The 27,536-nt window shown below is 35.1% G+C and overlaps 1 protein-coding gene and 1 long non-coding RNA gene across 7 annotated transcripts in view; one reads left to right on the forward strand and one right to left on the reverse strand.

Moving 5' to 3' along the window:
• Nucleotides 1–1,357: 1,357 nt before the first annotated feature.
• MON2 (MON2 homolog, regulator of endosome-to-Golgi trafficking) overlaps nucleotides 1,358–27,536 on the reverse strand; it is a 110,720-nt gene continuing 84,541 nt past the window's right edge. For 4 of the 6 annotated variants that reach the window (XM_004006504.5, XM_004006503.5, XM_060412875.1 and 1 more), the window contains 6 exons: nucleotides 23,992–24,182; nucleotides 19,816–19,876; nucleotides 18,655–18,778; nucleotides 14,990–15,197; nucleotides 12,508–12,590; nucleotides 1,358–2,043 (listed from right to left, as the gene is read on the reverse strand). In XM_004006504.5, the coding sequence (XP_004006553.3) occupies nucleotides 1,880–2,043; nucleotides 12,508–12,590; nucleotides 14,990–15,197; nucleotides 18,655–18,778; nucleotides 19,816–19,876; nucleotides 23,992–24,182 (831 nt within the window). In that variant the 3' untranslated portion in view covers nucleotides 1,358–1,879. Of the gene's footprint in view, nucleotides 2,044–8,980; nucleotides 9,081–12,507; nucleotides 12,591–14,989; nucleotides 15,198–18,654; nucleotides 18,779–19,815; nucleotides 19,877–23,991; nucleotides 24,183–27,536 lie in introns of all 6 variants that reach the window. The other 2 variants (XM_060412872.1, XM_060412871.1) reach the window with 1 other exon arrangement.
• On the forward strand, nucleotides 15,487–24,919 carry LOC132659451 (uncharacterized). The gene is made up of 2 exons (XR_009599942.1): nucleotides 15,487–15,985; nucleotides 22,353–24,919. It is a non-coding gene; the product is annotated as an uncharacterized LOC132659451 (long non-coding RNA).

Consider the following 27,536-nt stretch of genomic DNA (forward strand, 5'->3'; position numbering starts at 1 on the left):
TTACTGAATTGGAAAACTACCCCTCTTATTCTATTTCAACACTTAAGCAGTGATATACAGATTTTTCTGATTCCCAGTTTAACACCCAAATACAGAAAATAAACTAAATACACAGATTGAACTTTTTTTTTTAACAACTTTAAGGAAATGCTGAAGATAGAATCTAGGAAATGCCGTATTTTATCTTAACTTTAGGTGAAATTATAAAATAGAAATTCATCAATTAGTGTAAATAAAAATAGCATCCCTTTGAAAAAAAGACCTTATCACATGTGCAAATTAAATACAGATAATAGTACAAATTAAATACACAATTACAACACCCTCAAAACTGTATCTAATTCATTACTCAATTCTAATACCTTATTGTAGGTTTATAATTATTCAAGAGGCTGAAATTTATAATTTCTATTAAACTCAAAGGTTTTTCAGAACACTAAAATAATACTAAGACCATTATAATTCATGAATAATCATTTTTAAAACATATTTGCATTTTCACATAAATAACTATGAAAATGTAACTCAGAAGAAAAATATAATACCATAATCCATTAAAGGAAAAAAATACAGTGAGTTAGGTCAGTTTTTTAAGAAATAATTAAGTTAGTATATTCAAGAGCACTTCTCTTCTTCACTAACATAGGAAAGTGAAACAAAATTAGCATTTACTCCACGACAGAAAGTTTACTGTACTTCTAAATGCTACTCTGTCTCCAAAAATGCACTTCTCCTTGTTCTGGAGTACACACATAGTTTGTATTTGTGGATTAGCAGCGTTATTTTCTTCTTGAGAAGAAATTACAAAATGAAACACTCAAATGAACAAAACCTCACAGCAAAATTTTAGGAAATCTAAAATCGTCTTGGCTGGGTCATATTTCAAAGACGATGATCAATGTTGTTAGTCAGTGGGGGGGAAAAAGTCAGTAGAAATATAAAATATGAAAAGTCTTTAAAATCCAGACAGTAAATATAAAAAGAGACAGACTTAAGTGAAATCTGGGAAAGATATTTAAAGAAATGAGGTATGATGGAGCTATAGTGCTGCAATTCATCTCAACATATGAAGTTTTAATAATAACCTATACTTCAAAATTGCAGAATCAGCAAAAATCATAAACTATCTGCTGCTGTGTTTTCGTGACCTTTCTGGTCAGATTTTTAATAGTCACTAGTAAATACATTCAAAATAAGCATTAAGCTAACTGCATAATCATATGGTAAGCATATCTGCCACTTAAGAAGGCAAATTATAAGTAAAAATGTAAGCAAACAATTTTGTATTAATAATAAATACAGCCTCAAGCATTTAACATTATCAATATTTTAAAAATTTAAATAACAAATGCAACAATTTTATACAGAACTGTACCATTTATTATACACACAAGTTGATCAGTTCCCTTTGTTTACAAAGGCTGGTTATAGACAAAATGGAATGTTACAGTACCATCTTGCATAAAATTTTAGTACAATTTTGTACTAGAAAAAGGGCGCAAAAACACCAGCCTAATAAATCTGATTAAATGAAGTATCTTTTCTTTCTTTTTAAAAAGTACATCATTAACACATACACCACAAACTGTACATAAGCTCACTTTTAAATCACCAGTTGAAGATACGGTAGCAGGTATGTTGTAGAATTAACCATTCCTCCCATCAGTTTATTAAAGGCTTGCTCTGCTACTCATTCAGGAGCCTTTGTTGACGTGTAAGCTTGTAATATGAATTACGTAACTCAGGTAAGTACAATTTAAAGGAGGCCAACAACAGCTGCCAAGAATTATTTGTAGTAAGAAACGTCCTTCTCACAGAAGATTCACTGAGGAGCAAAGATTTTTCATGTATCATTCTTCTGTAAATTTAGAGTAGCTGCTCAAGATTCTCCATTTTGAACTTTGGATGTTGGTGGCTGCATGAAATCCTTAAAAGGAACTAGTGCCTCTTTCAGGGCAGAACAGACTTCGGAAGATGAGCAGGTGATGCATTCCACTAGAGTTGGGTATAAGGCAATTACTTGCGCCCACGTATTTCCATCAACTGTAATGCAAGTATAAGGAAAAAGGGGGCTGAATTAGCAGATTATCTAGTTAATGCAAACACAATCCTTTAAATGCAATGCAAAAAAATTTTTTCTAAAATATGGAGATTCCACAAGCTTGTACCTTTTCTTTCTTTAAACTCTAGAAGACTTCCTGCAATATTTAATAAGGGAAAAATATATGATCAGTGTGTAGACTCATCAATACCACCAAATATGATCAAGTATTTAGATGATACTTCAATTTGTGAAGGCCTTGGAAGCTAACAAAACAACTTAGAATAATTCAAACTTTTGTCAGTATAATAGCCAGAGAAGAAAGTGTACTTTTCAAGAACAATTTAAAAACAATTCAATTTTGGGAAAGTCCCTGGCGGTCCAGTAGTTAGGATTCTATGCTCTCACTGCCAAAGGCCAGGGTTCAATCCCTGGTCTGGGAACCAAGATCCCACACACCAAGTGGCATGGCCAAAAAAATATATCCAATTTTTTATGCAGTTGTATGCTAAAAAATATATACATCATAAACTATTTTCCTAGTAATGACCTTAATATTGATGTTAACTTCAAATGACTACATATACATCCATTCTTCTCTTACACTGTTTGCTAATCTAGTCAAGGCTCTGGTTTTTCCAGTGGCCATGTATGGATGTGAGAGTTGGACTGTGAAGAAGGCTGAGTGCCCAAGAATTGATGCTTTTGAACTGTGGTGTTGGAGAAGACTCTTGAGAGTCCCTTGGACTGCAAGGAGATCCAACCAGTCCATTCTGAAGGAGATCAGCCCTGGGATTTCTTTGGAAGGAATGATGCTAAAGCTGAAACTCCAGTACTTTGGCCACCTCATGCGAAGAGTTGACTCACTGGAAAAGACTTTGATGCTTGGAGGGACTGGGGGCAGGAGGAGAAGGGGACGACAGAGGATGAGATGGCTGGATGGCATCATGGACTCAATGGACATGAGTCTGAGTGAACTCCGGGAGTTGGTGATGGACAGGGAGGCCTGGCGTGCTGTGATTCATGGGGTCGCAGAGAGTCAGACACGATTGAGCGACTGAACCGAACTGAACTGAATCTTTAATGTATATGAGTAGATTTAAACTGTAGTGGGGAGGGACATTTCTGCCTTCCTCATCACTATTATGAACAACTAGTCCAGTTAAATGCTATCTGTGAATGGACAAAAGTGTTACACCACAATTACTTGATTTCCTTATGCACTGAGATCATATATTACATTTCTGTTTTCCTGTAAGTATGTGCATTGTTGAGAGCACAATACACAATAAAAACTGATGGCAGACTTTTCTTAGACAGTATATGTATACGGCACTTAGTGGAACAAGTCCCAAATCTGGGAGGCAGTGTAGTATAAAAAAAGAACAGTACACTATGCATAGGAGCTTTGGTTCCGTTTTTCACTCCAATTTACTGAGTATCTACTGAGTATCTAAAAACCTTTCTGAAATAACATAGTGTTGGGTGTCCCTGAACAAGTCATATAATTTCTCATGTCTCAACTTTATTACAGAATAAAGGAATGAGGTTCTCAAATTAGTGTTCTTCAAGTTACCTCTTCAAAAGAAAAAAATGATGGTCAAGTAAGTCTGGCAAACGTTATACATATTATCTTCCCTTTTGGGGATTTACAGTTCACATGAATTTATTAAATGCTCACAGTAAAAGACGAGGTTTAACTTTTATCAATTCAAGGTTCCCCAAATTAATTTGACTATGAAATTTTTCCATTCAGTATCCACTGACATCCCTCAACATTAATATTCATTCCTTAGTACATATCTTGGGAAATGCTAATCTATTTTTAATCTCTTCTCCATCCAAATAGGCTTCCTCAGAGCAGAGGTAAGAAAAAGAAAAGGTGAGTGGGACTGATGGATACAGATAAGGGAGCAAATGTCAGGCCAGAGCTGTTCTGCTTTTTATTAGTTTTCTATGTTGGAAATCCATATCAGATTTCATTTGTAAAAAGAATTTTGCTGCTTAACAACAACAAAGAAAAATGCCATTTTAAAAACCAATGGCGTAAGTAGTTATAAACAGTTTGCTCCAGTAGTTGTCTACAGAACTTCCCACTAATCACTTAACAAAAAGATTACACAGAAGGAATTCTGGGAAAAGGAAAAGCAGTAAGGGCCAGGAGTCTGTCTGCCCACTTAGAAAACAACTGAACTGGCAGAATCTGAGGCAACTGTTTTGAAACTCTGGAGCCTACTGAAGGCTTGCAGATTCTAAGACTTGGACAGTATATTGTGGTTAATTTTTGTCAGTCTAAGCCTTTAGCACAGTAGCAGCCTACCTATCCCCCACTTCTAGCCATGTGGTAAGCAGCTGTGCTCATGTTCCTAGCACAGCCTTGGATGGCTTGTGGGAGGCCAGAGTAGGAAAAAAGGACCCTATCCTTCAAATATCAGGGATTTGTGCTCTAACTGCAACTTCTGATCACAGACAAACAGAGGCTTCAGGAACAAACAACAACAACAAATAGTTCAAAAATGGGAAAAGGGTTTGAAAAGACATTTCTCCAAAGAAGATATACAAACGGCTGATAAAGCACATGAAAAGATGCTCAACATCATTAATTGTTAGGCAAATGCAAATGGAAACTACAATTAGATACCCCCTCAAACTTAACAGAATGACTATTATTAAAAAACAAACAGAAAACAAGCATAGGTGAGGATGTGGAAAAAACACAGCTCTGGTTCACTGTTGGTGGTAACGTAAGATAGTACAGCCACTGCGGGAACAATATGGTAGTTTCTCAAAAAATGAAAAATAGAATTTAAAGTATGATCCAGAAATTTTGGAAAACTTCTGGGATATAATTATACACGCAAAAGAATTGAAAACAGGATCTCAAAGAGATATCTGTATGCACTTGTTGATAGCAGCATTATTCACAACAGCAAATACATGGAAGCAACCCAAGTGTCCAACAGACAAATGAATACATACACACACAGGATGGAATATTATCTCGCCTCAAAAAAAGAAGGAAATTCTGCAACATACTAAAATATGGATAAAACTTAACAACATTAGCTAAGTGAAATAATAAGGCAAACATGGTATGTCAACTTACATGAGGTAGTTAAAAGTAGTCAAGATCACGGAGATAAAAATTAGAATTGGTGATTACCACAGTCTTGGATTAGTGGGGAATGGGGAATTATTGTTTAATGAGTACAGAGTTTCAGTTACAAAATGGAAAGAGTTACATCCATGGACAGAGGTGATAGTTACCAACATTGTGAATGCATTTAATACCACTGAAAAAACAGTTAGGATGATGAGTTTTTTAATATGTATTTTACTGTGCTAAAAGAATTTTGGGGAAAAAAAAGATTGCATGGATTGAAAGCTATCTAGATTGGCCCGGACTTATTTCTGGTTTATTGTAGGAAAACACAAAAATACATTATTTAAGATAACATCATAAAACTCGGGACGCTACTCAAATTTCTTAAATTAAAAAAAAAAAAATTGTTTTAAAAACTAACCATAGATCTTCATGGGCACTCTGGACTTAACTATCAAAAACAATGAAAAAGCTATACATATTGATACAGAAGAATCTTTATTATATTTTATGAAGTGGAAAAAATGAAGTGTGTTCAGAACAGTAGGTAAGATACGGGGCTATTATGAATGTTTGTTTGTGTTAAAAACTGGGGGCATGTGGGAGCTCTGTTGACTTTTGAACAACACAGGTCTGCACGGTGTGGATCTGCATGCGCACGATAAATACTTCAGTGCTACATGATCCCTGGTCGGCTGAGTCCAAGCATGCAGAAACCAAAAAACGGAAGAACCGTCTAAGTCATAGAGAAATTTTTGACTGCTTGGAAGGTCAGCACCCCTAATTTCTGCATTGTTCAAGAGCCAACTACACATATATTTGTCTTTACACAATAAACTTATGGAAAGATTCCCAAACTAATAAAAATGGTTGACTACAGTAAGGTAAGAGCTAGGCAGGTACAGAACAAGGGATACAGATACAGAACAGGGGAAAGACTGCTGTTCCCTGTATATCTTTCTACAGTTTTGAATTTTTGAACCATGTGTATATTTACTATTTTTTTCAAATTTTTAATTAAAGATTGAGTAAGATGATAAATAAGTCCAAAAAAATACCTCTCCCACCAGAGAACCCTAAAACAAATAACAAATGTTCTAAACAAATATTGAGTGAACACTGGCTCTACTGGTTACCAGCAGTCCAACACATTTCTGCTGGGAAGGCCCAACGTTCTCCGAGTTGTTTTCTTTTCTATTTCTTAATGGAGTTTAGCATACCATGTTAGTATGTTACTATATCATCAATTATTTAATTTAAATCTTCACTTAATATACCCACAGGCATAATTCAAACTTTCTTGAACAATTTAACATTAATTTAGTTAAATCATCTATCATTAATACACTGCCGTACCCATGGCCCACTGACTTTTCAAAAGAAGGCTATTCAGTTTTCCTTCCCTTTTCTTCCTTTATACAAATTCTGGTTACATTCTTAACAGCTATCTAAAGATCATAAAAAATACATTTGCCATTCCTAGTCTATCTATAGCAGTCACAGGAAAAATAGAGAATTTCCTGTTAATATATTTCTAAGAATCAAATTCTATCTTGTGATCTAATAAAGATTTTACTGGTCTCTAGGAAGTCAACGCATGATTTCCCTTTCTGAAAAATAAACCAGAACATCTTATTAAGATTATTCAAATTTGAACTTGATAGGATAAATTAAGGACATTTGTTCAAGAATTTTTCTTAGAAATTCTACGCCTTCTTTTTACATAAGTCTACTGCTTCTTGAAATTTAGTATCATATGCTTCCTAGGCCAAAGTAACAGTCAATGAATTTTGAAAGCAGCAAAATACGTATTTGATTATGTAGCAACTGACAGGAACAAATTATCTTGGGATTCATTTATTAGGAACCTATGTTCTTCTTGGGTCTTAAAAGTAATGCTGCTTAAAACATCAATCTGCTTGTACCAGAATGTAAATAAACAGACTTTTTCTGTAACAAAGTCTTATTGTATAAAAAAGTAAGCTAAACCAGTGTGCTTAGTGACACAACTGACTTACACTCTGATGCCAGCTCTTTATCTTGTCCTGAACCAGTAACAAGCTCTTAAAACCAGTGGCTGGTCCAAAAAAAAAAAAAAATTCAGTGGTGGTGTTGTGTTTCAGAATAGAATAAAACATGATTAAAAAGCCTGTCAAGAACTTTACGCTTTAAGGGGAGTGAGTCATGTACACATGGAACCATAATACAGAGAGCTTCAGGACAAAAGCACACAGAAGAGAGCTACAACTTCACCAAACAGAGAAATCACTCACCTTCAAGGAATAGAAACAAGGCTTCAAAGTAGTGTGATATCTGACCAGGGTGGACACAGGCAGGAGAATGAAATGAGGAAAGCATTGGTAGTACCTGGGTAGACTGACAATGTGAGTTTGGTGGGAGAATAGTGTATATGAAGTCCAGCGGGAGATAAAAGCATGAAGAGAATAGAGTTAAGACAGTAGGACGCTTTGTATTTGGTAGGTTGAAGTAAATGAAAAAGATTATTTTGTTCTGTTTTATAAGGATGGAAAAATGAATCACCAATGCAGCACTTTTAGAAAAATCACTTTTGGCATTAATGTAAAGAATAGATTGGATAGAAATGAGTAACAGAAAAGGGGAAACAAATGAGAAAGCGCTACAAAAATGATCCAAAGCTATTTATATGATAAATGGGTACAAATGTAGAATAGAAGACTCCTATGACCCAAAAGACTCAGTCATGTTCTACATTAAAAATATATAAAATATAAACTATCTACACAGCTGCTGCTTCGAGTGCTCAGTCGTGTCTGATTCTTTGTGACCCCATGGACCATATCCCACCAGGCTCCTCTGTCCATGGGGATTCTCCAAGCAAGAATACTAGAGTGGGTTGCCACGCCCTCCTTTGGGGATCTTCCCAACCCAGGGACTGAACTCAGGTTATTGCAGGCGGATTCTTTACCGCCTGAACACCATTTAGGCCAGTTTGGGCCTCCCAGGTGGTGCTAGTGGTAAAGAACCCGCCTGCCAACGCAAGAGTTGTAAGAGATGCAAATTCAAGCTCTAGGTTGGGAAGATCCCCTGGAGGAGGGTATGGCAACCCACTCCAGCATTCTCGCCTGGAGAATCCCAGGGACTTCATCTCTTCCCTTTAAGCTACAACTATTAATATTAATAGTAAAATATCCTTAATTCAGTAAAAGTGTCTCTGCCCAATACATGAGGACTGCAGAGAATTCCACACGTCTGTACAATTGTACAAAAGACTGGATAGACTGAAAATTCTCTGGCAGTCCAGTAATCAGGATGCCAAACTCTCACTGCCAAGGGCCTGGTTTGTTTTGATCCTTGTTGGGGAACTAAGATCCCACAAACAGTATGCCAAAAAGAAAAAAAAAAAAAAAAAGAGTGGATGGACTGAAGTACACAGAGGCGGCAGGACTGGGGAAATAGTGGAAGTGGTACCTGCAGTCCTGGATCCCCAGTCACAGCAGTGAACACCAAAGAAAACCTGAGCAGTAGGGCAGGTGACACAATGACTGGCTTCTTAGCCACAGCAGTGACTAAGGCTACAGGGAACCAGGCAACAATAGCGACAGCACCCCTCCAGTCAGAGACCCATGTGACTCTGGCCCCTCTGCCCACAGCAGCAGTGTCCATGAAACCGATAACCCTGAACGTGGTAACAGCTCCAGACCCCAGCTCCTCACTGCACCCACCCTCTCTCTCCGCTGCAGTGGACCCAGGAGACCCCAGACATGGTGGAGATACCTGCCATACCAGTGACCTAGGCCGCAACAAGGTACCAGCAACCCCCAAAGCAAAGTAGTGACAAGGGCACCAGACGCTACCTCTGGCAGAAGCAGTGGATGGTGAAAAGTGCCAATTCTCACTATAACCACAGGCATCGCAGGTAAGAGAAATCAAAAACTTGTACTATAGTGCCACCTACTGAAAAACAAAAGAAAGGCCTCTCATCATTAACCTGTTACATTATTAAAATCAAATAAAAAAGAAGCTTTACTAAAGAAAAAAGGTGTTTGTTCCTTCAAATACATCAGAGGAACAATTTTCATCAAGCAACATGAAAAATTAAAGTAACCTGGTGTCAGAAAAGAAAACAACAATTCTCCAGAAGCCAAACTTAAAATCACCCAACACTGCAATCTAATTGATAAAATTAAAACAGCTGACAGAGGAGCCTAGTGGGCTACAGTCCATGGGGTCACAAGAGTCAGACGTGACTTAGCGACTAAACCACCACCACCTAAAGAAATTTAGAAAGCTACAAGACAGCTCAGATAGAAAAGTAGTACGACGAGCTTAGGAATAAAATTAATGAACAGAAGGAATATGTTACCAAAGAGACTGAACTCTAAAAAACAACCAAACAAACTCTGGAGCTGAAGAACTCAATAAGAAGAGATGAAGAATGTATACAACATACGGGAAATAGAACAGACCATATGGAGGAGAGAATCAGCTAGCTCAAAGACAGAAGCTGTGGGTCTTCCCTGGTGGCCCAGTGTTTAAGAATCCACCTTTCAATACAGAGGATGTAGGTTTGATCCCTGGCTGGGGAACTAGGATCCCACCTGCCATGGAGCCCTCATGCCCCAACTAGAGAGAAGTCCACACACCACAACGAAAACCCAGTGCAGTCAAAAATAAATAAATAAATGTTTAAAAAGATTGAAATTTTATAATGACATACGGAGGAGAGGAAAGAGACCCAAGATTTTTTTTTTTAATGAAGAAATTGTATAAGAATTATCCAATTCTATTAGGAAAGGCAACAACAGAGTAATGGGCATTCCAGGAGAAGAAGGAGGGCTTCTCTTCTCTGGTAGTTCAGTGGTAAAAGAATCTGCCTGCCAGTTCAGGGGCTGCAGGAGACACAGGTTTGATCCCTGGGTTGGAAAGATCCTGTGGAGGAGGAAATGGCAACCCACTTCAGTGTTGACAAAAGAGACTGGCAAGCTATAGACCATAGGGTCAAAAAGTTGGACACAACTGGGCAACTGAGCACACACACAGGAGAAGAAAGGAAGAAGGGAGTAGAGAGTTTATTTAAAGAAACAATAGCTGAGACCTTCCCAAACGTGGGGAAGCAACTGGATATACAAGTCCATTAAGCCAAGAAAACACCTAATTTACCTTAGTGCAAAAAGACCTTCTCCAAGACAAATTATATTAAAACTGAGAAAAGATCAATGACAAAGAAAGAATTTTAAAGTCATCCAGGGGAAAAAGAATGGTAACCTACCATTAGGTAACCCATTAGGTGATCAGATTTCTCAGCAGAAAATCTATATAGGCCAGGAGAGAATACTCAAAATGTTGAAAGATTAAAAACTACCAGCCAAGCCTACGCTATCCAGAAAAGTTATCCTTCAGATATGAAAGAGAAATAAAGCCTTTTCCAGACAAAGGAACTGAGGCAAAAGACCTCTCTTATAAAAAATGTGGAAAGGAGCTCTTCTACTTGAAACAAAAAGATAAAAGTACACAAAACACTGAATAAAGTGATAATACAGATAAAAATCTTTTAAATAATTATAGCATAAAGGTTAAAGAGGGAAAAGCAATAAAAAATTACTAATTTAGTAATGAAATCACAACATAAAAAAGCATAATTTGAGACAACAAAAAACACAAAAGGGAAGGGAAAAAGGACAGAACCTGTACAAGCAAATAAAATGTGCTATCAGCAGAAAAAGAAATATTTCATCTGTAAGACACTTCACAGAAACATCAAGGTAAACACAAAATATAAATCTAGAGCAGAGATAGAAAATATAAAAAAAGAGAAAACTGAGAAAAATATCACAAAACCCACAAATGAAAATGGTGTAGACATAAGGAAAAAGAAAGAATGTACATATAGACAAACCAGAAAAAAAGATAAAATGGCAGTCCTCAGTCCTCATCTATTAATAATCACTCTAAATGTAAATAGATTGAATTCACCAATCAAAAGACACATAGTGGCTGGATGGATTAAAAAACAAGACCCAAGAACATGCTGCCTCAGGAGACTCATGTCAGCTCTAAGGACAAACACAGGCTCAAAGTGAAGGGATGGAAGATGATACTCCAAACACATGATAGCCAAAAGGAAGCAGATGTAACATCTGTATGTACTCTTATCAGACAAAACACACTTTGAGCCAAAAAAAGGTAACAAGAGACAAAGATGAACACTGTTTAATGATAAAGGGGAAAATTCATCAAGAAGACGTAACAGTTGGTAATATATATATACCTATCCCAGGCGGTGCTATGGTAAAGAACCTGGCTGCCAAGAGACACAGGTTCGATCTCTGGGTCAGGAAGAAGAAATATTAAGTGTTAGCAAGGATATGGAGAAAAGGGAACACTTGTGCCCTGTAAATGGGAATGTAATTTAGTACATCTACCATGAAAAACTGTAGAGAGTTTCCTCAAAAAAATAAAACTGGAACTATGATCCAGCAACTCCACTTCTACGCATATGTCCAAAGAAACTGGAAGCATATCTCAAGGAAATATTTGTATCCCCATGTTCACTGTAGCGTTACTGACAGTAGCCAAGACACAGAACAACCGAAGTATCCATTAGTGGAAGGACTAATGATGCAGTATGTATGCATATGCATATTTACATATATTTGTAAACACACACGCACACACAACAAAATATTACTCCACCATGAGAAGGAAGAAAATCCTGCCATGTGAATCAATGGAATGGACCTGAGGGCATTATGCTAAATGAAACGTCACACCGAGAAAGACAATACCAGCATGATATTGCTTTTATGTGCAATCTAGAAAAACTGAACTCAAAGAAACAAAGGGTAAAACGGTGGTTGCTAAGAATTGAGAGTGTTGGGGAAATGGGTAGATGTTGGTCAAAGGATACAAACTTCCAGGTACAAGATGAATAAGTTCTGGAGATTTAACATACAGCATGGTGATTACAGTTAATAATACCATATTATATGCCTGCAAGTTGCTAAGAGAGTAAATTTTAAATGTTCTCACTGCAAGAAAAGAAATGGTAATTACGTGACATATTGAAAATATATCAAATCAACAAGTTGTATACCTTCAACTTATACGCTGTTATATACCAACTGTATCTCAAAGCTGTTGGGGAAAAAGTTGGCAAAATTTGTTTAAAATAAGGAAAACATTACAAAGCAATTTTACTTAATTGACATCCCTATGTCAGCTGTAATGGACTTGTTGCTTTGTTGTCCTAAGGCCCAAGGGAAAAAAGTCTTATAGCTATTATGTTCCTAAAATTCAGTTAACTAAATAGTAGTACAAAAATACAACACAAATTGAACATAAATGTTATAAGCTTAGAATTACTGTGTTTCTAAGTACTTACCATTCTCAGGCTTAGTCTTCTTAAGTGAATCAATGAGAGTACTGACTGCTTTTAAAACAAATATGATTTCTGTTACTTGTTGCCTAAAAAAAAGGGGGAAATTATTTCCAAAAAGATTTTAAGATATACCATGTGTGTTTTTTCACTAAGTTATACAAATAGATATACTTTGGAAAATACTGAACATTAAACAATGCAAAGTTAATATTACTTTTAAATTCTTATAAAAGAAAATCATTTCAGTAACACGTATTTCGGTATGCAACTAAGATAGTTATTCTAAGTTATCAACACTAAAATGGGGGGAAAGACAATCTACTTATGCAAATTTAAATTTATTTGTAAGATATTTCTTAAAACTACTTAAAATTAAAACACTGTATAAGATATGCTATTAAAACTTCTATAAAAGTTTTTTTTTCTTTTTAACTAATTAGTACTAAAAGAGACCTGCCAAAACTTAAATGTAAATAAAGATTATTATTACCCCCTGCACATAATTTATCATGCTGTTAAAAGTATGTTTAAAATTACAATAGAACTTATTTAACTTTCTAAAACAACATATAAGAAATATGTTCAAAGTCAATTTAGAGACATCAGCGATGAAGAAAAAGCTTGGAGTAAAGGACCAACAAGAGTAGTCTGATTTTTCTTTCTTTCTCTCTGTAGAAATATATTTCTTCTTCTCTACAGTCCTTCCCCATGCCCCACTCCTGGTATGAATCTGTGTTATCACTCAACTGATAAGATTTTAATAGTATAAGAGGGTACTATTTCAAGCCTCCCTTTTTAAGTATGGTGGTGGTTTGGTGGTTTAGTCGCTAAGTCCTGGCTGACTCTTGCAACCCCATGGACCATAGCCTGCCAGACTCCTCTGTCCATGGGATTCTCCAGGCAAGAATACTGAAGTGGGTTGCTGTTTCCTTCTCCACTTTTTAAATATACAGGTATTTTATTGTGCTGCACTGTCGTTTTAAGAAAAGAATGTAATAATACTGCATTAAACATAAGATGATACAATAATATAACAATTATAATAAGACTATTTAAAGCAATAAACATTTAAAACACAAGAAAGAAGGAAAACTGCTTTCTGAAATAAAATATCTTTTGCTCTAATAAAAATATTCCAATCAAGGCAACCCTATTATTGCTTTCCTAAGTATACTTCAGAGGTCAATTTTAAATAAATTAATTTTCAATCATGACAATAGCCAAATTACTAACACCTGTCTTTGGAATGTTTTTGTATATAATTTATTAGAAGGTATAATTTATTTCTAGAAATTCAAAATATAGTGGTCCTAAAAGCGGAAATACAAACAGCAAATAAGCACTGGTAATTCAAGAAGAAAAAAATTTTTAAGGCAAATTAATAACTTGCCTTTAATAATAATTAAGTTATTAATAATTATTCAGGATTATAATTACTAAAATAACAAATATGCCTAATTAATAATAATCAGATTGTTTTTCATTCATCAGATTTTTAAAAGATAAGTGATAAAGTCGCAAATATTTTTAAACTGCTAAAAACCGAGGAGAAGAATAATGATATACTCCTGGGAGGACATGAGCTGGTAGAAGTCTCTGACAGGCAACTTGCAATATGTACCGAAACCTTTCAAAAGGTCTGTATCTTTTGACAGGTCAATTCCAACTCTAGAGATTTATTCTAAGTAAATAAGAATGTACATAAAGACTTAGGGTTAATGATTTACCCCTCCAATATTGCCTTACGGAAGGGGATCCACAGCAATTTTCCTAACTCTTTCTTGACTTAGATTACTTTGTCTTCCAATATCATATTCCGTTTGATTCACTTGCTTTGCCTTAAATTCTAACTTACACATTAAAAACTAGGTTGGCAACGTAATCCAATTTTTATTGTATTTTTTTATGAATTCTGATCTGTACCCCAACTTTGATTAGCCTTGGCTTAGCAGAAAGATCTAGAGCTTGACCAAATGAGAAGGAAATCAGTTTGGGTACAAGGACTTAATTAAGCCAACTAGATGAAAAGAAGATACAAGAAATGGCTAGATGACTTACAGAGAAACCTTGAAATGATTGTGAAACAAACGAGGAAGTTCATAAAGTATGATTTAACTATTATTTTCTCTCTAGAGAAATTAACAATCATGTGTTCACACAGATCCACAGGTCCTTAAGCAGAAATCCTTGGGCAGATATATTTTAGAATTCATTTTTTTTCCAAAATAATATAAGTAACTTGGTGTGTATGTCATATATTACTTAACCCCCATGAGGAGTCAGAAAAGGCATCCTATAATAAACACACTAATATATATGCAGCAAAACTTATGAATATTTACATTGTATGGAATAAATACAATTATAAACAGCCTCAGGTTAAGTTCAGAAATATTTATGAAAACACCTGACTTTCTGAGCTTTTTAAATTATTAACAACTATGATAGTGTATTTCCTTAATTTAAAAAATATATATACATATACCTTGGGAGAGGGCACTTGCCACTTAATCTTTCATCCTCTATGTAACGATGTAGTACATCCTGAGACCTCTTAAGAAGCACTGAGAGTGCCATTCGTGAGATGTAGCCTTCTTGAGGTGTTGTGACTTTATTACTGAAGGAAAACTGAAGCAGGGTTTCAAAACACATTTTAGAAAATTCTTCTCTCAAACGAATATCAATCTCTGCTTCTGTAGAATTAACAATGTTTGATGGTTAATACAAGGTTAAATAAATATACTCTAGTGATACAAGTTCTTAGCAATGTAGGAATAGAAGGAAATTCCTTAAGTGGTAAGGAGCATGTATGAAAAACTTATAGTGTGTGTATATGTATATATATGTATGTATGTGTATGTATGTATGTGAGAGAGAGAGAGAGAGAGAGAGAGAGGGAACAATTTTCCCTGTTGAAAGATCAAAAACAAGGCATGACTATCCACTCACATCACTTTAAAGTTTTCATGTCCTGGTCTTTGTTTACACTTCAACAGCACTATAGAATACCTCTCAATAGTCTTCCACATGGTCCAACTTGGAATAATCCATTTGATTGTCTCCTTCCTTTTTTCTCTTGGCAGCATCTTCCCCAGACCCTGACCTCTGCTCCAGTCTGGACTAGTTGCCCTGTGGATATGCTGTCCAGTTATCTCCTGGAACCAGTCTCTGGCCTCACCCTGTGAGTTTTTATTCTCTCTTGTGTTATATCTTACTTTCTAGATCTTAACGTGCTCCCCTTTCTTGATTTACTCCTTTGTTTTCACAGGGCATATTCTGCAGCTCCTGAGAACGTGAATGGGAGGGAAGTGAACAATTTGAGACTACATTTCTGAAAGTGTCATTTGACTGTCATACTCAAAGCGTAGTTCCCAGCACCGTCAGCATCACCAGAGAATGTGTTAGCATATTCTCATGCCTCACTCCAGACCTACTGAACCAGAAACTCTGGGGTTAGAGCCCAACAGTGACTTCCCTCCAGGTGAGGATAATGCACGCTGACATTTGAGAATTACCATTCTACATTCCCCACTTGGCCAACAGCTGGGCCTAGGTATAAAGCTCTGTGTCAAAAACCTTTTCCATTTGACTCTGAAACCACAGCCTCAGTGTATATGAGCATTCAGTGTTGCTACTGAGAAGTCCAATGTCCTTTTGACCCAACTCTTCGGTGTTGGAACTTTTTTTTGGTCTTTTCTGAAATCTTTTAGCGTCTTCTCTGTATCCCTGATATTCTGGTATTTCACGATGACAAGATTTCTTGTGAGTCTCTTTTTCTTTCACTATTCTGGGTACTGAGTGACCACTTTTTTTTTTTTTAATCTATGTATTTATTTTTGGCTATGCTAGGTCTTCATTTCTGGGCAGGCTCTTCTCTAGTTGTGGCAAGCAGGGACTACTCTCTAGTTGCTGTGTACAGGCTTCTCACTGCGGTGGCTTGTCTTTTTGTAGAGCACAGGCTCTAGACATGTGGCTTCAGTAGTTGCTGAGTTGTGACTCCCAGGCTTCAGAGCACAGGCTCAAAAGCTGTGGTGCGTGGGCTTAGCTGCTTTGAGGCATGTGGAATCTTCCTGAACCAGGGACAGAACCCATGTCTCTTGCACTGGCAGGTAGCTTCCTTACCACTAAACCACCGGGGAAGTCTGTGAGTGACTACTTTTAATCTGCAGATTTATATCATCAATTTGTTTCTTTAATAACTTCCTCTCCTAGTTTTTCTCTATTCTTTTTGGAAGACCTACTGTCAGATGTAACATCCCTGAGATCCATTTTCTTTCCTCTCAGATTGTCCACTTGTTTGTCTTTGCTCCACTTCTGGGTTTTTCCTTAATGTTTTCTTCCAGCCTTTCATAGAACTTATGTCAGCTATCATATTTTTAGCTTTTTTGAACTCTTTTGTGTTATAACTATTCCACTTTAACATCATTTTTCTTGTTTTATGAATGTAAAATCTATTATCTCCTTGGGCATCCTAATTATAATTTTTTAAAATAAATGTTTTCTATGGCTCTGCATTTTTATCTCTTTCTTCCCAATTTTTTCTACACTCCCAATTGTTTTGGTCTTTCTCTTTCATGTTGGCAGATTTCCTCAACCATCTGTGAGCTCTGGCTGTCAGATCATACTTAAGAACAGGGCACCAAAAATAATCACTGGAACCTCTGTGTTTATAAGTTGGCCTTATTTATTAACAAAAAGGCTTTGTATATATACGTTTAAAGAAAACTCTAAGTTAAAGCTGAAAAATTTGTGTCTGATTGTAAAGTCACTGGAAGAATATACATACATGTACCTTCTTTATCTTGGTACAATTAATTATAAATAGCAAGAGGTACCATCAAAAAATTGCTGGAAAAAGTATAAATGGTAATAGTCCTTATTTAACAGAATATTTACATGTAGTTATAAATATGGATCTTAAAATGTGTTTTATAAAAACTGATCTATAATTTTTAAATATTCCTAAAAAGTTAACTACATTAAGTGGACTTCAGAAATTTTTCTCTGATGTTCTAATGTTTGTTAAAAACTTAACATTCAGAAAACTAAGATCATGGCATCTGGTCCCATCACTTCATGGCAAATAGATGGGGAAACAATGTAAACAGTGACAGACTTTATTTTGGGGGGCTCCAAAATCACTGCAGATGGTGACTGCAGCCATGAAATTAAAAGATGCTTGCTCTTCGGAAGAAAAGCCAACTGAGACAGCATATTAAAAAGCAGAGACATCACTTTACCAGCAAAGGTCCGTCTAGTCAAAGCTATGGTTTTTCCAGGAGTGATGTATGCATGTGAGAGTTGGACATAAAGAAAGCTGAGCGCCAAAGAACTGATTCTATTGAACTGTGGTGTCGGAGAAGCCTCTTGAGAGTCCCTTGGACTGTAAGGAGACCCAACCAGTCCATCCTAAAGGAAATCAGTCCTGAGTATTCATTGGAAAGACTGATGCTGAAGCTGAAACTCCAATACTTTGGCCACCTGATGCAAAGAACTGACTCATTGGAAAAGACCCTCATGCTGGGAAAGATTGAAGGCAGGAGGAGAAGCAGACGACAGAGGATGAGATGGTTGGATGGCACCACCGACTCAATGGACGTGAGTTCGAGCAAGCTCCAGGAGTTGGTGCTTCAATCCATGGCGTTGCAAAGAGTCGGAAACAACTGAGAGACTGAACTGAATGTTAAACCTGCACTTTACCAGATTATTAAAAAAAAAAACTGTCTGGGCTAAGAAAAAGAACCAATTTGTAAATGGACTAACTGCAATTTATAGTCCTGAGAGGTTGGTATTAATATCTTTATTTTATAGATGACAAAACTGACACTTAGTTACCCAACTACTAAGTTAACCAAGTTAACTAAGTGGTAAGAATATACACTCATTACTTCACAATAATCCCTGACTTCACAAAACTGGCTAACTTATCCAATGATTTAGGTGATTTCCATAAGTACTTTGCAATTTAATTAATCACACATAATTCACAGAATATTTATCACATTTTTCCCTCATAAAGCTTAATTCTTTCTTATCCATTCACCCATTTACATTTACCACAATTGTAGGAGTAAACATTTCTACAAGTCAGCTTCTTCAAAAGTATTTCAATATTTATTAACATTAAAAAAAATCATTGAAATAACATACCTGTAAATGAAGAGGACTGAGAATGTATTGATCCTTTATTAAGCATAGTCATTATCTGACCAACAAATTCCTTAGGAATAAAATTGGCATAAGGTAGTATCTCAGTGCTGATAAGCTGAACTACCTAAAACAAAAAGAGGCAAATTCAAAGGCATTATGTTTTACGAGATAGTAACTTATAGAATAAAATTTAAATTTTATTTTAAGAGTATCAGAATCTTTCTTAATAGATGTATAAAAGCATTTTAATGTTAATATAGAGGATAATTAGTCTGCTTTCCTCATGTGTCTTAGTGAATAAACTTTATTACAAATAGTCAATACTACAAACTGTTTACTATACAAATTCAATAAATTTTGATATTCAACAGGATAAATGCAAAGTGTGCTCTAGAGAAAAAAAATCAGCATATGAAATACATCCATGTTAGAATACATATCTAAAAAGGGACTAAGAATAAAATTTAAATCACCTTTTAGTACCATAAAAATGAGCTATTAAGAAGTTATATTCATTTTTGTTAAATAGCTTATTTCTAACATATAATGAAGAGTTTATAAGAGTTAGTATAGCAATGGGACAAAAGGCAATATTTTACATCTGTATATGATGCCAATGCTTTTTATGTAATTTATTTGATTTGTTTTATTTAAAAAGTTCCCCTATCCCACTTACAGGCAAAAGATAACCCCCCCCCAACAAAAAATCCATAACTGAAAATTACTTGTTTAAATTCCATTTATAATCAGTAGAATATATTCTTTAAAAAACATTCATTATTTGTTTCTCAGCTGGTTAAAAATAGAAAAATCTGAGCAACTTATCAATTAAATACAAACATCTGATTTGTCAAACTATAAAGCTCTCAAATACATGCTCACTGATAAGATTTATTTTATTAAATCAACTGTTCTTTAAAATTATTAAATAGACACAATTAAGTATCTAGACAACATGTACAAAGCAAACAAACATAAAAAAGCAGTTTTTTAAATATCAGTGCTTTAAAAATTAAACTTTAACCTTTTTGAGAGTTTTAATGTTTTTAGGTTCACATTCAATATATCACTTTATTTATGTTTTAAGCAATTTCACAGTTTCAACATTTTTATTATTTGGTTTGTATACTCATAAGAAAATGTTTTAAATAGATTCCTCACCTCAACATCAATACTTTCATTTCTTTGAAATTCTTGAATAGAGAGGTTATCTGGAGGTATGCTAAAAAATATAAACAGATAAAAGACTTGATTTTTAAGGTAAAATACTTCCTGAAAATACAAACAGAATTTGAACATCAAAAAAATTTCCTCATCCAAGTTAGAACATTATCATTTATTTAAAAGAACTGTTATTTCTTAAAGTAATTAGCATTCTAATCACAAACATGAAATTTTAGCTACAAAAATACTTGGCTCAATCTTGAACTAAATAAAATCTGTAGAACTAAACTTCTTTTAGTACTATGAGTGAAAAACACGGAAAAGTAAAAATACTATCATCTGGAGTCACAGCAAAAATTACCATTGTGACAAAAACTGAATTCACTTATATTGCCAGTGATTTAAGACAGCCATGGTCAAGATGCTTAATTATTCACTCAGTGACAGCCCATTAATCACTAATTTGTAATAAATATGATATACTAAAAATATTTACAATAAAAGACAGCAAACATCTGAAAAGAGGACTGATTCAGACTTTCTAAAGCAGAAAACCGTTCCACCAAAATCAGAATAAATCAACAGTTCTGAGAGAACCAAAGTCAATTCTAGACCCTGCGGCTCTCAATAAGAATGAGCAGTAAAGTTCTATTAAACTTATGAAACAATGAAATATTAAGCACTTTTAAAAACAGCTGAGAATAGGATGATAATGATTATTACAATAATAATGGCAGCAAAAATTAGAAAGCCAAACACTATATTAAGAGCTTTATTTACAGTATCACCTATATTCACAGTAACCACAGGTATTACCATGTAACTGATAGAAGAGGAAACTGAAGCTTTGAATGGCTAGTCACATGACCAAGACACATTGCAAATAAATGACAAACACAATTTGAACCTAGACTTATATTTGAGCCTAAGTTCTGCTCTTTTACAAAAGTTATAAATGTAAAAACAGTATTACCATGTTTAGATTTAGAGTTTTATATCTAGAGCTATTGCTCTTTGTTATTATCTGGTTTATCTCATTACATGTATTAAAATAGACACACACAGAGAAAATACCAATTGGCTAACTACCAATTTAAAAAAGCTTATCAAGAACATACAGTATTAACATTATTGGGATCACACACCAGAAACACTAAACAACTTTTAAAAAATATATGAGGGAAGAAAATAGTGTACAAAGCCGAAAAGTTTACTCCTAATTCTAATGATCAATAAAATCAGAAATTTATTCAACTGTGGACAGGCTGAATATTCTGATCTCAGAATTCACTATAGTGGTTATTTGTTTTAATTTATAGTTAGTATTCTTCCTAGATCTGGGAAAGACAAAAGACAAATGGAGAAGGGGGAAGCAGAGGATGAGATGGTTAGACAGCATCACCAACTCAATATACGTGAATTTGAGCAAATTTGTAGAAACTGTGGCAAGAGAGAGGAACCAGGCATGCTAAGCAGTACATGGGGTCACAAAGGGTCAGACACAACTTAGCAACTGAACAATAACAATCCTTACTAGATATTGTGAGTATATCAAAAAACATTGGTTGAGCTTTTTAAACCACAGATGATTAACAGAATTTACCCATAAATTATAAAGGGAGATAGTCAATATTGTAGGTACAAATGAGCCATATAAGATTGTTATAGTCTCTAAGTTTGAGAAGTATAATGGAAATCTTAAAACAAAATTTTTTCACGAATCCTTATTTGACAGAAAAGAGGCTTCAAATTGATAAAATATTATTTGTATTTTTCTTCAGTTCTGTCTGTATGGTACATTAAATTTATTTTTTGAAATATAATTCATACCATAAAATATATCCTTTTAAATGGTACCATATAATGCTTTTTAGTATATTCACAATGGTCATTTCTAATTCTAGAATATTTTCATCACCTCCAAAGAAACTCTGCATCCATGAGTAGTCATGCCTTACTCTACACTCCTCTCAACTCTGAAACACAAGTTAAACTGTACGTGACCTCATTTGTTTGCATTCTTTCACTTAGCATAACGATTTCAAGATTCATCTATATTGTAATATGCATCAGTATTTCACGGCTGTATGCATGTACAAATCACATTTAATTTATCCATTCATCAGAACATTTGGATTGTTTTCATTTATTTGACTATGATAATATTGCTATAAAAAATTAGTGTACATGTTTCTGTGTGAATACGTTTCAGTTCTTCTGGGTAGTACTTAAGTGTTTTTAACTGAAGGTCAACAGACCATAATTGTATGAATTCTCACTAGCCCATGTGTCTTCTAGAGCAGGGGTCCCTAACCCCATTAGAAACCCAGCCACACAGCAGAAGATAAGCAGCTGTTTTCCATGAAATTGGTCTCTGATACCAAAGAGGATGACGACCACTGTTCTAAAGAATTACCACCGTGTTTTGGTATTCAAAGCATGGTTGAATGAATTCCTAATAGACCTCAAGTGTCTACCAGGCTACAATCTTTTAGTTTCTCATTTTTAATTGGATTTTTCTTTCACTCATTTAGGCCTCCCTGGTGGCTCAGAGGTTAAAGCGTCTGCCTGCAATGTGGGAGACCTGGGTTCGATCCCTGGGTCGGGAAGATCCCCTGGAGAAGGAAATGTCAACCCACTCCAATATTCTTGCCTGGAGAATTCCATGGATGGAGGAGCCTGGAAGGCTACAGTCCACGGGGAGGCAAAGAGTCAGACACTCATTTAAATAATTCATTCATTTACAATAACCCTCAATGGTGTCCAGAGCCTCTCCTTTCTTCTAGTTGATTTTGGTTTTGTTTTCTCTGTTATCGTACTGCCTTGTGAAAGCAGCTTGCAGACCATAAACAGTTGGGAAACAGCACAGAGAAGGTATAGTATGCTTGCACTGGTATCAGTAAGATTTCTAGAGGTAAGAAATATGTAAGAAAGTGAAACAAAATCTGACTAGTTACGGAAACAGAAATTAGGATCACGTATCATTGCTTCTAACTCTGAAACATCAGATAACCTCTTATAGAGAAAAAAATTAAGTTAACCTTCTGCACTCTACAATTTTTCTTTACTAAATAACTAAACATTAGAAAGACAGACAAAATTTCTTCATTAAATCACTCTGCTGTAGACTCATCTGATCATTATCAACGTGCCAATGTAAATTTTTTTTCACGTATATGAAATTTATAATTTAAATGATTTCAAACTAGCAATTTAAAATGGTTACACAGCAGTACATGGCATATTCATCATTCTATAGTTAAAAAAAAAGATTTATGGATAAAAAAAACAAAACAGAAAAACTTTGGTTATCACAGAATTTCACCACTATAGCACAAAGGAAAATTAGATTGTAGGAGTACTGAAGACTACCTACCTATCACAGCTATTAGTGATAAGCCCATCTCTAGTAAAATGGTACATTTTAGATCAGTGCTGCCCAACAGAACTTCCTATGATGGAAATGTTCAATCATCTGCAGTGCCCTCTATAGCAACCACTAGCCACACATGAGACATGGCTAATGAGACTGGTTAATGAGACTGAAAACTCAATTTTTAATATGACTTAGTTAATTAAAAATTTAGTTGTAGCTAGTGACTGCTGTATTAGTATAGCTTTAGACAGACTGGAGCAGATTCCTCATTCAAAAAATTTAGCCCACATTTCAATTATCCTATTCTCATTCAGTGAGGGGCCAAAATAGCATCCTTAAGATACACCCTCTGTTGCAGATTACACAATGAAAATTTCATTCTTCTTTGCACAACTTAAACATCTTAAAGAGCTGTTCATTATTACCAATGATCTTATTTATTCTGAAAAAATCTGATTTTCTGATATGGTTCTTCTCTTGTGATGCTAAATGGACACTAGATTTTTTTAACAGATCTTCTTAGATTCATCAAATTAAAACCATGGCTCCTTAATTATGATGTTTTATAGAAAAGACTCCTATCTTACAACCAGCAGCATGGTAAAGAGCAACATTATCCTCTGCTTACAGATAATGTACCCAGTGGATAAATGCCTAACTTATTCTTTGTATACAATCTAGCAATCTTAATAGTCAATCAGTTAATTAATGAATGAGAAATACTGTTCTTAGGCAATTATAGGTATAATGTACACTTCTTGAAAGACTGTCTTAATTGTAAAAATGAATGAGCTGACCTTTTAGTAAAGAGAAAGTCTTCAAAGGTGTTGGCTAGTTCTGGCCACATACTGTCAAATTTTCCCGAAGAAGCATGTTGCCGGGCAACAGGTAGCCCAATAGAAAGAACTTTGAGGAGAGAAGATACTGCTAGTTTCCAAGTGCTTTCAGAAGGGCAGGAATACTTCAAGCTGAGGGGAACCCTAAGAGTCTGGGAAAATAAAGACAGTTTAAGATAAATACTAATTAAAACAAACACTCAGCCTTTAACTACTTTTTAAAAAAAAAATTACAGCTTCTCTTTTTTCTTATAAAAAATAAGATAAGTATTTTCATTTTAAATAGGATGTTACTTTCTAGAAAGGCCAATTCTCAGACATGGTTCTCAAATCATACTACCTAGAAAGATATACTTTTAAGTCCTACGTCCATTTTACAAACAATGACCCTGAAGAAGTAATAACTGTTTTTGGACCTTAGTTTCTCATCATAAAATACAAGCATGTTTTCTGAAAAGTCAAGATTAAGAGTAGGAAAACTTACAATCTTGCACCTTCTCTAATGCAGTTATAAACTTAGAGCATTCTGCCGTAGTTCTCCTGGCAAAAACTAATTTGATGAATGGGGTTTCTTCTATCCAAGAAAGATCAATATTGCTTATAATTTTCTACTAATGGTTAGGTAAACATGGCCTAGAGAATATCATTACTATGTTTTATATGTTATCTCTAAAATTTTTTGAATTTTATATTCTACACTAACATTTTAATGTACTTTCTTTCTTTTGCAAATATTTGAGAAAAACTGGTAATTTAAGAATTTGGTTGATTTTATCTTTAATCCTTGAGGACACAGCACAGCATCTGTATAGTGATTGAAATATTGAAACTTAATTTCTAATTGGTCAACTTGCTGTTAATCATTAAAGAATGATTTGGTGGCTCAGAATGAAGTTCTCTGATCATAGTTCTATCCAACAACTAGAAGACTAGACTGACCCAACCATCACAGTGCGTTAGCCCAGAGCACCATCAATAAACAGCTCCAATATACCATCTGATTATGTTCATAAGAGTGCCCAGACTATTTTTATATAAAAATTCTAGTCTGAGAGAGATAAAAAGTAAAAGAGACACATTTTCATAATTCAATGTTATGGAGTGAACCTAAAACCTGATTTCATCTTCTAGACAAATTATTATTGAATCCTTACAGAGTGAACATGTGAACCATTACACAACAGTATGATAACAAAAGATAATTTAGCCTACCTAGAATCTTTTTCTCCTCCCCACATCCAGTTGGAAATTAGGGTAAGGAGATGATTAGTTTATTAAGCCAACTAATCTATTCCATTTCTCTGGCCATAATCACTGGTTCAAGACTAGGCATGGGACTAAAGCTGGTTCATTTAAGGTTAACTATAGTAACTGAAGAATAATCTGATACACACACACACACACACACACACACACCTGCTACTGACATATAATCCCTTTATTAGCCTACAACTATGAGGAAAAACACAGGATATGCAGTCAACCCTTGGAAATCAAAACAAGGAAGAAAAAAATTTAGTTTCTGGAGATAGTACTGAACCACTGGATACGCCAATCCCAAAGCCCTCCCTCTATCTCTGACTTTTCCAACTAAGCATGCCCTTTTATTCTTAAAGCTAGTCAGAGACTGAATGTGTGTCATATGCCAACAAAAGAATACTAAATTATACACTGGCCACTCTGAATTAACAGGTTATAATTTAAGATTAGACAGTTTACTACTAGATTAATAGTTTACCAGTGTCAAGGGAATGTTAAGCACAACAGATACATTTGACTTATACATTTATTTTTTAAAAATATTTAATGAATATAGAGACTGGCATATCCTATGTACTCAATAAATGTATGTAGAACTAGAAAATTCAGTTCTTGCTGTCACAAAGCTCAGTTTCCAAGGAAGGAAGAGCCTTGTCCAATTAATACAATACATGTAGTAAGTGGCATCAAGAAACTGTTCAGAAATACAGAAAAGAGATTATTTAATTCCATTAAAAATACAAACTGATTTGCGTCACTCCTCCAAGTTCAGCTCTTCAGTGGTTAAAGAAAAAATTCTGATTCCTTATGATGGCTTGTTAAACCCAAAGCCACTTTTTCAGACCTATCCCAGGCCCTGTTAGCTCCCTAAGTGGGATTTCTCAACAATGTTTTAAAAATATACCATGATCTTTATGTTGCTTAGTTGATCTAGATCTCCTTCTCCCTTGTTGCTAGGTATTCCTTCTTCAAATGTTACTTTATTTAACCCTTGCCAGCATCCCATAGGCAGTTTAGTTATTTCCTTGTCTACAGAAGGAAGGGAGAACTTAACTTTTATTCAACACTGACTACTTGGCAAGTATTATTAAATACCATATCTCACTTGAATCTCTTAATGGTTAAGACATGAAATTTGCATTCGTATTATCCTTCTTTTACACATGAGAAACACTCTCAGGTTCATTTGCTCCAAAATCACAGAGCAGCAAGTATACACCAGTGCACTATGCTAATCCAGCTTTCTCTGAACACAAAGCTGCCTCTACTTGGAGGTCTTCACTTAGTATTAATATACTGCATTATTATTCTCCTTTTTATAGATCCTTTATTGAAATGTATGAACTATCTTATTCTTTTTTTTTAATCTTATTCATTTTTAATCTCTACTATTTCTTAGTACCCGCAACAGAAGTGCTTAAAATTTATTCTCAACAAATCAGGAGATACAAGACAGTTTTGAGGGGACGAGTGGTGAGGGGTAGAAAGAACTATGACAGAAAATCAAGGGAAGAAACAATTTTGAGAAGGCCAGGGGCTTTGCTGGTGGCTCAGTGGTAAAGAATCTGCCTGCCAATGCAGGGTACATGGGTTCAATCCCTGGTCAGGGAAGATCCAACAGGCACTTGAGCAACTAAGCTCTTGTGCTACAACTGCTGTGCCTGTGCTCCACAACAAGAGAAGCCACCACAATGAGAAGCCTGCACACTGCAACAAAGAGTAGCCCCAGCTCACCCCAATTAGAGAGAAGCCCAGGCAGCAACAAAGACCCAGCACAGCCAAAAATAAATAAAGTTATTTTTTTAAAAAAGGCCAGAGCAGTACCATATTAACAAGGAAAATAAAGAATTAGAAAGGGCGTAGAATTTAAAGACTTTTGTCTTCTGTAACTTCAAGTAAGTAGTTTTTTTAGCAGAATATGCAAGTGAGCCTGGGTACAACAGGTTAGAGTGAGTGGTGGTTAGGTGAAGGCTACAAGTTGTTTAAAGGAGCTTAGAAGTAAAGGAAAGTTGAAAGAGAACAATTTGAGTAGGAAGTCAAATAAGAGAAAGATCTTACATAAAAGGCTTAATCTTCTTCCCAGGATAAGTGTAAGAGGCTGAAAGAATTAACAACAAAGAAAGGCGGGAACAGAAAAGGATGAACACAAAGAGAAGGATGAGCCCTGAAACAGAGAAAGGTCTTCTTCCTTGAGGGAAGTGTTCAGCATGCGTGCGTGCTAAGTCACTTCAGTCGTATCTGACTCT

This window comes from Ovis aries, chromosome 3 (genome assembly GCF_016772045.2).
Source record: "Ovis aries strain OAR_USU_Benz2616 breed Rambouillet chromosome 3, ARS-UI_Ramb_v3.0, whole genome shotgun sequence".
Taxonomy (NCBI): domain Eukaryota; kingdom Metazoa; phylum Chordata; class Mammalia; order Artiodactyla; family Bovidae; genus Ovis; species Ovis aries.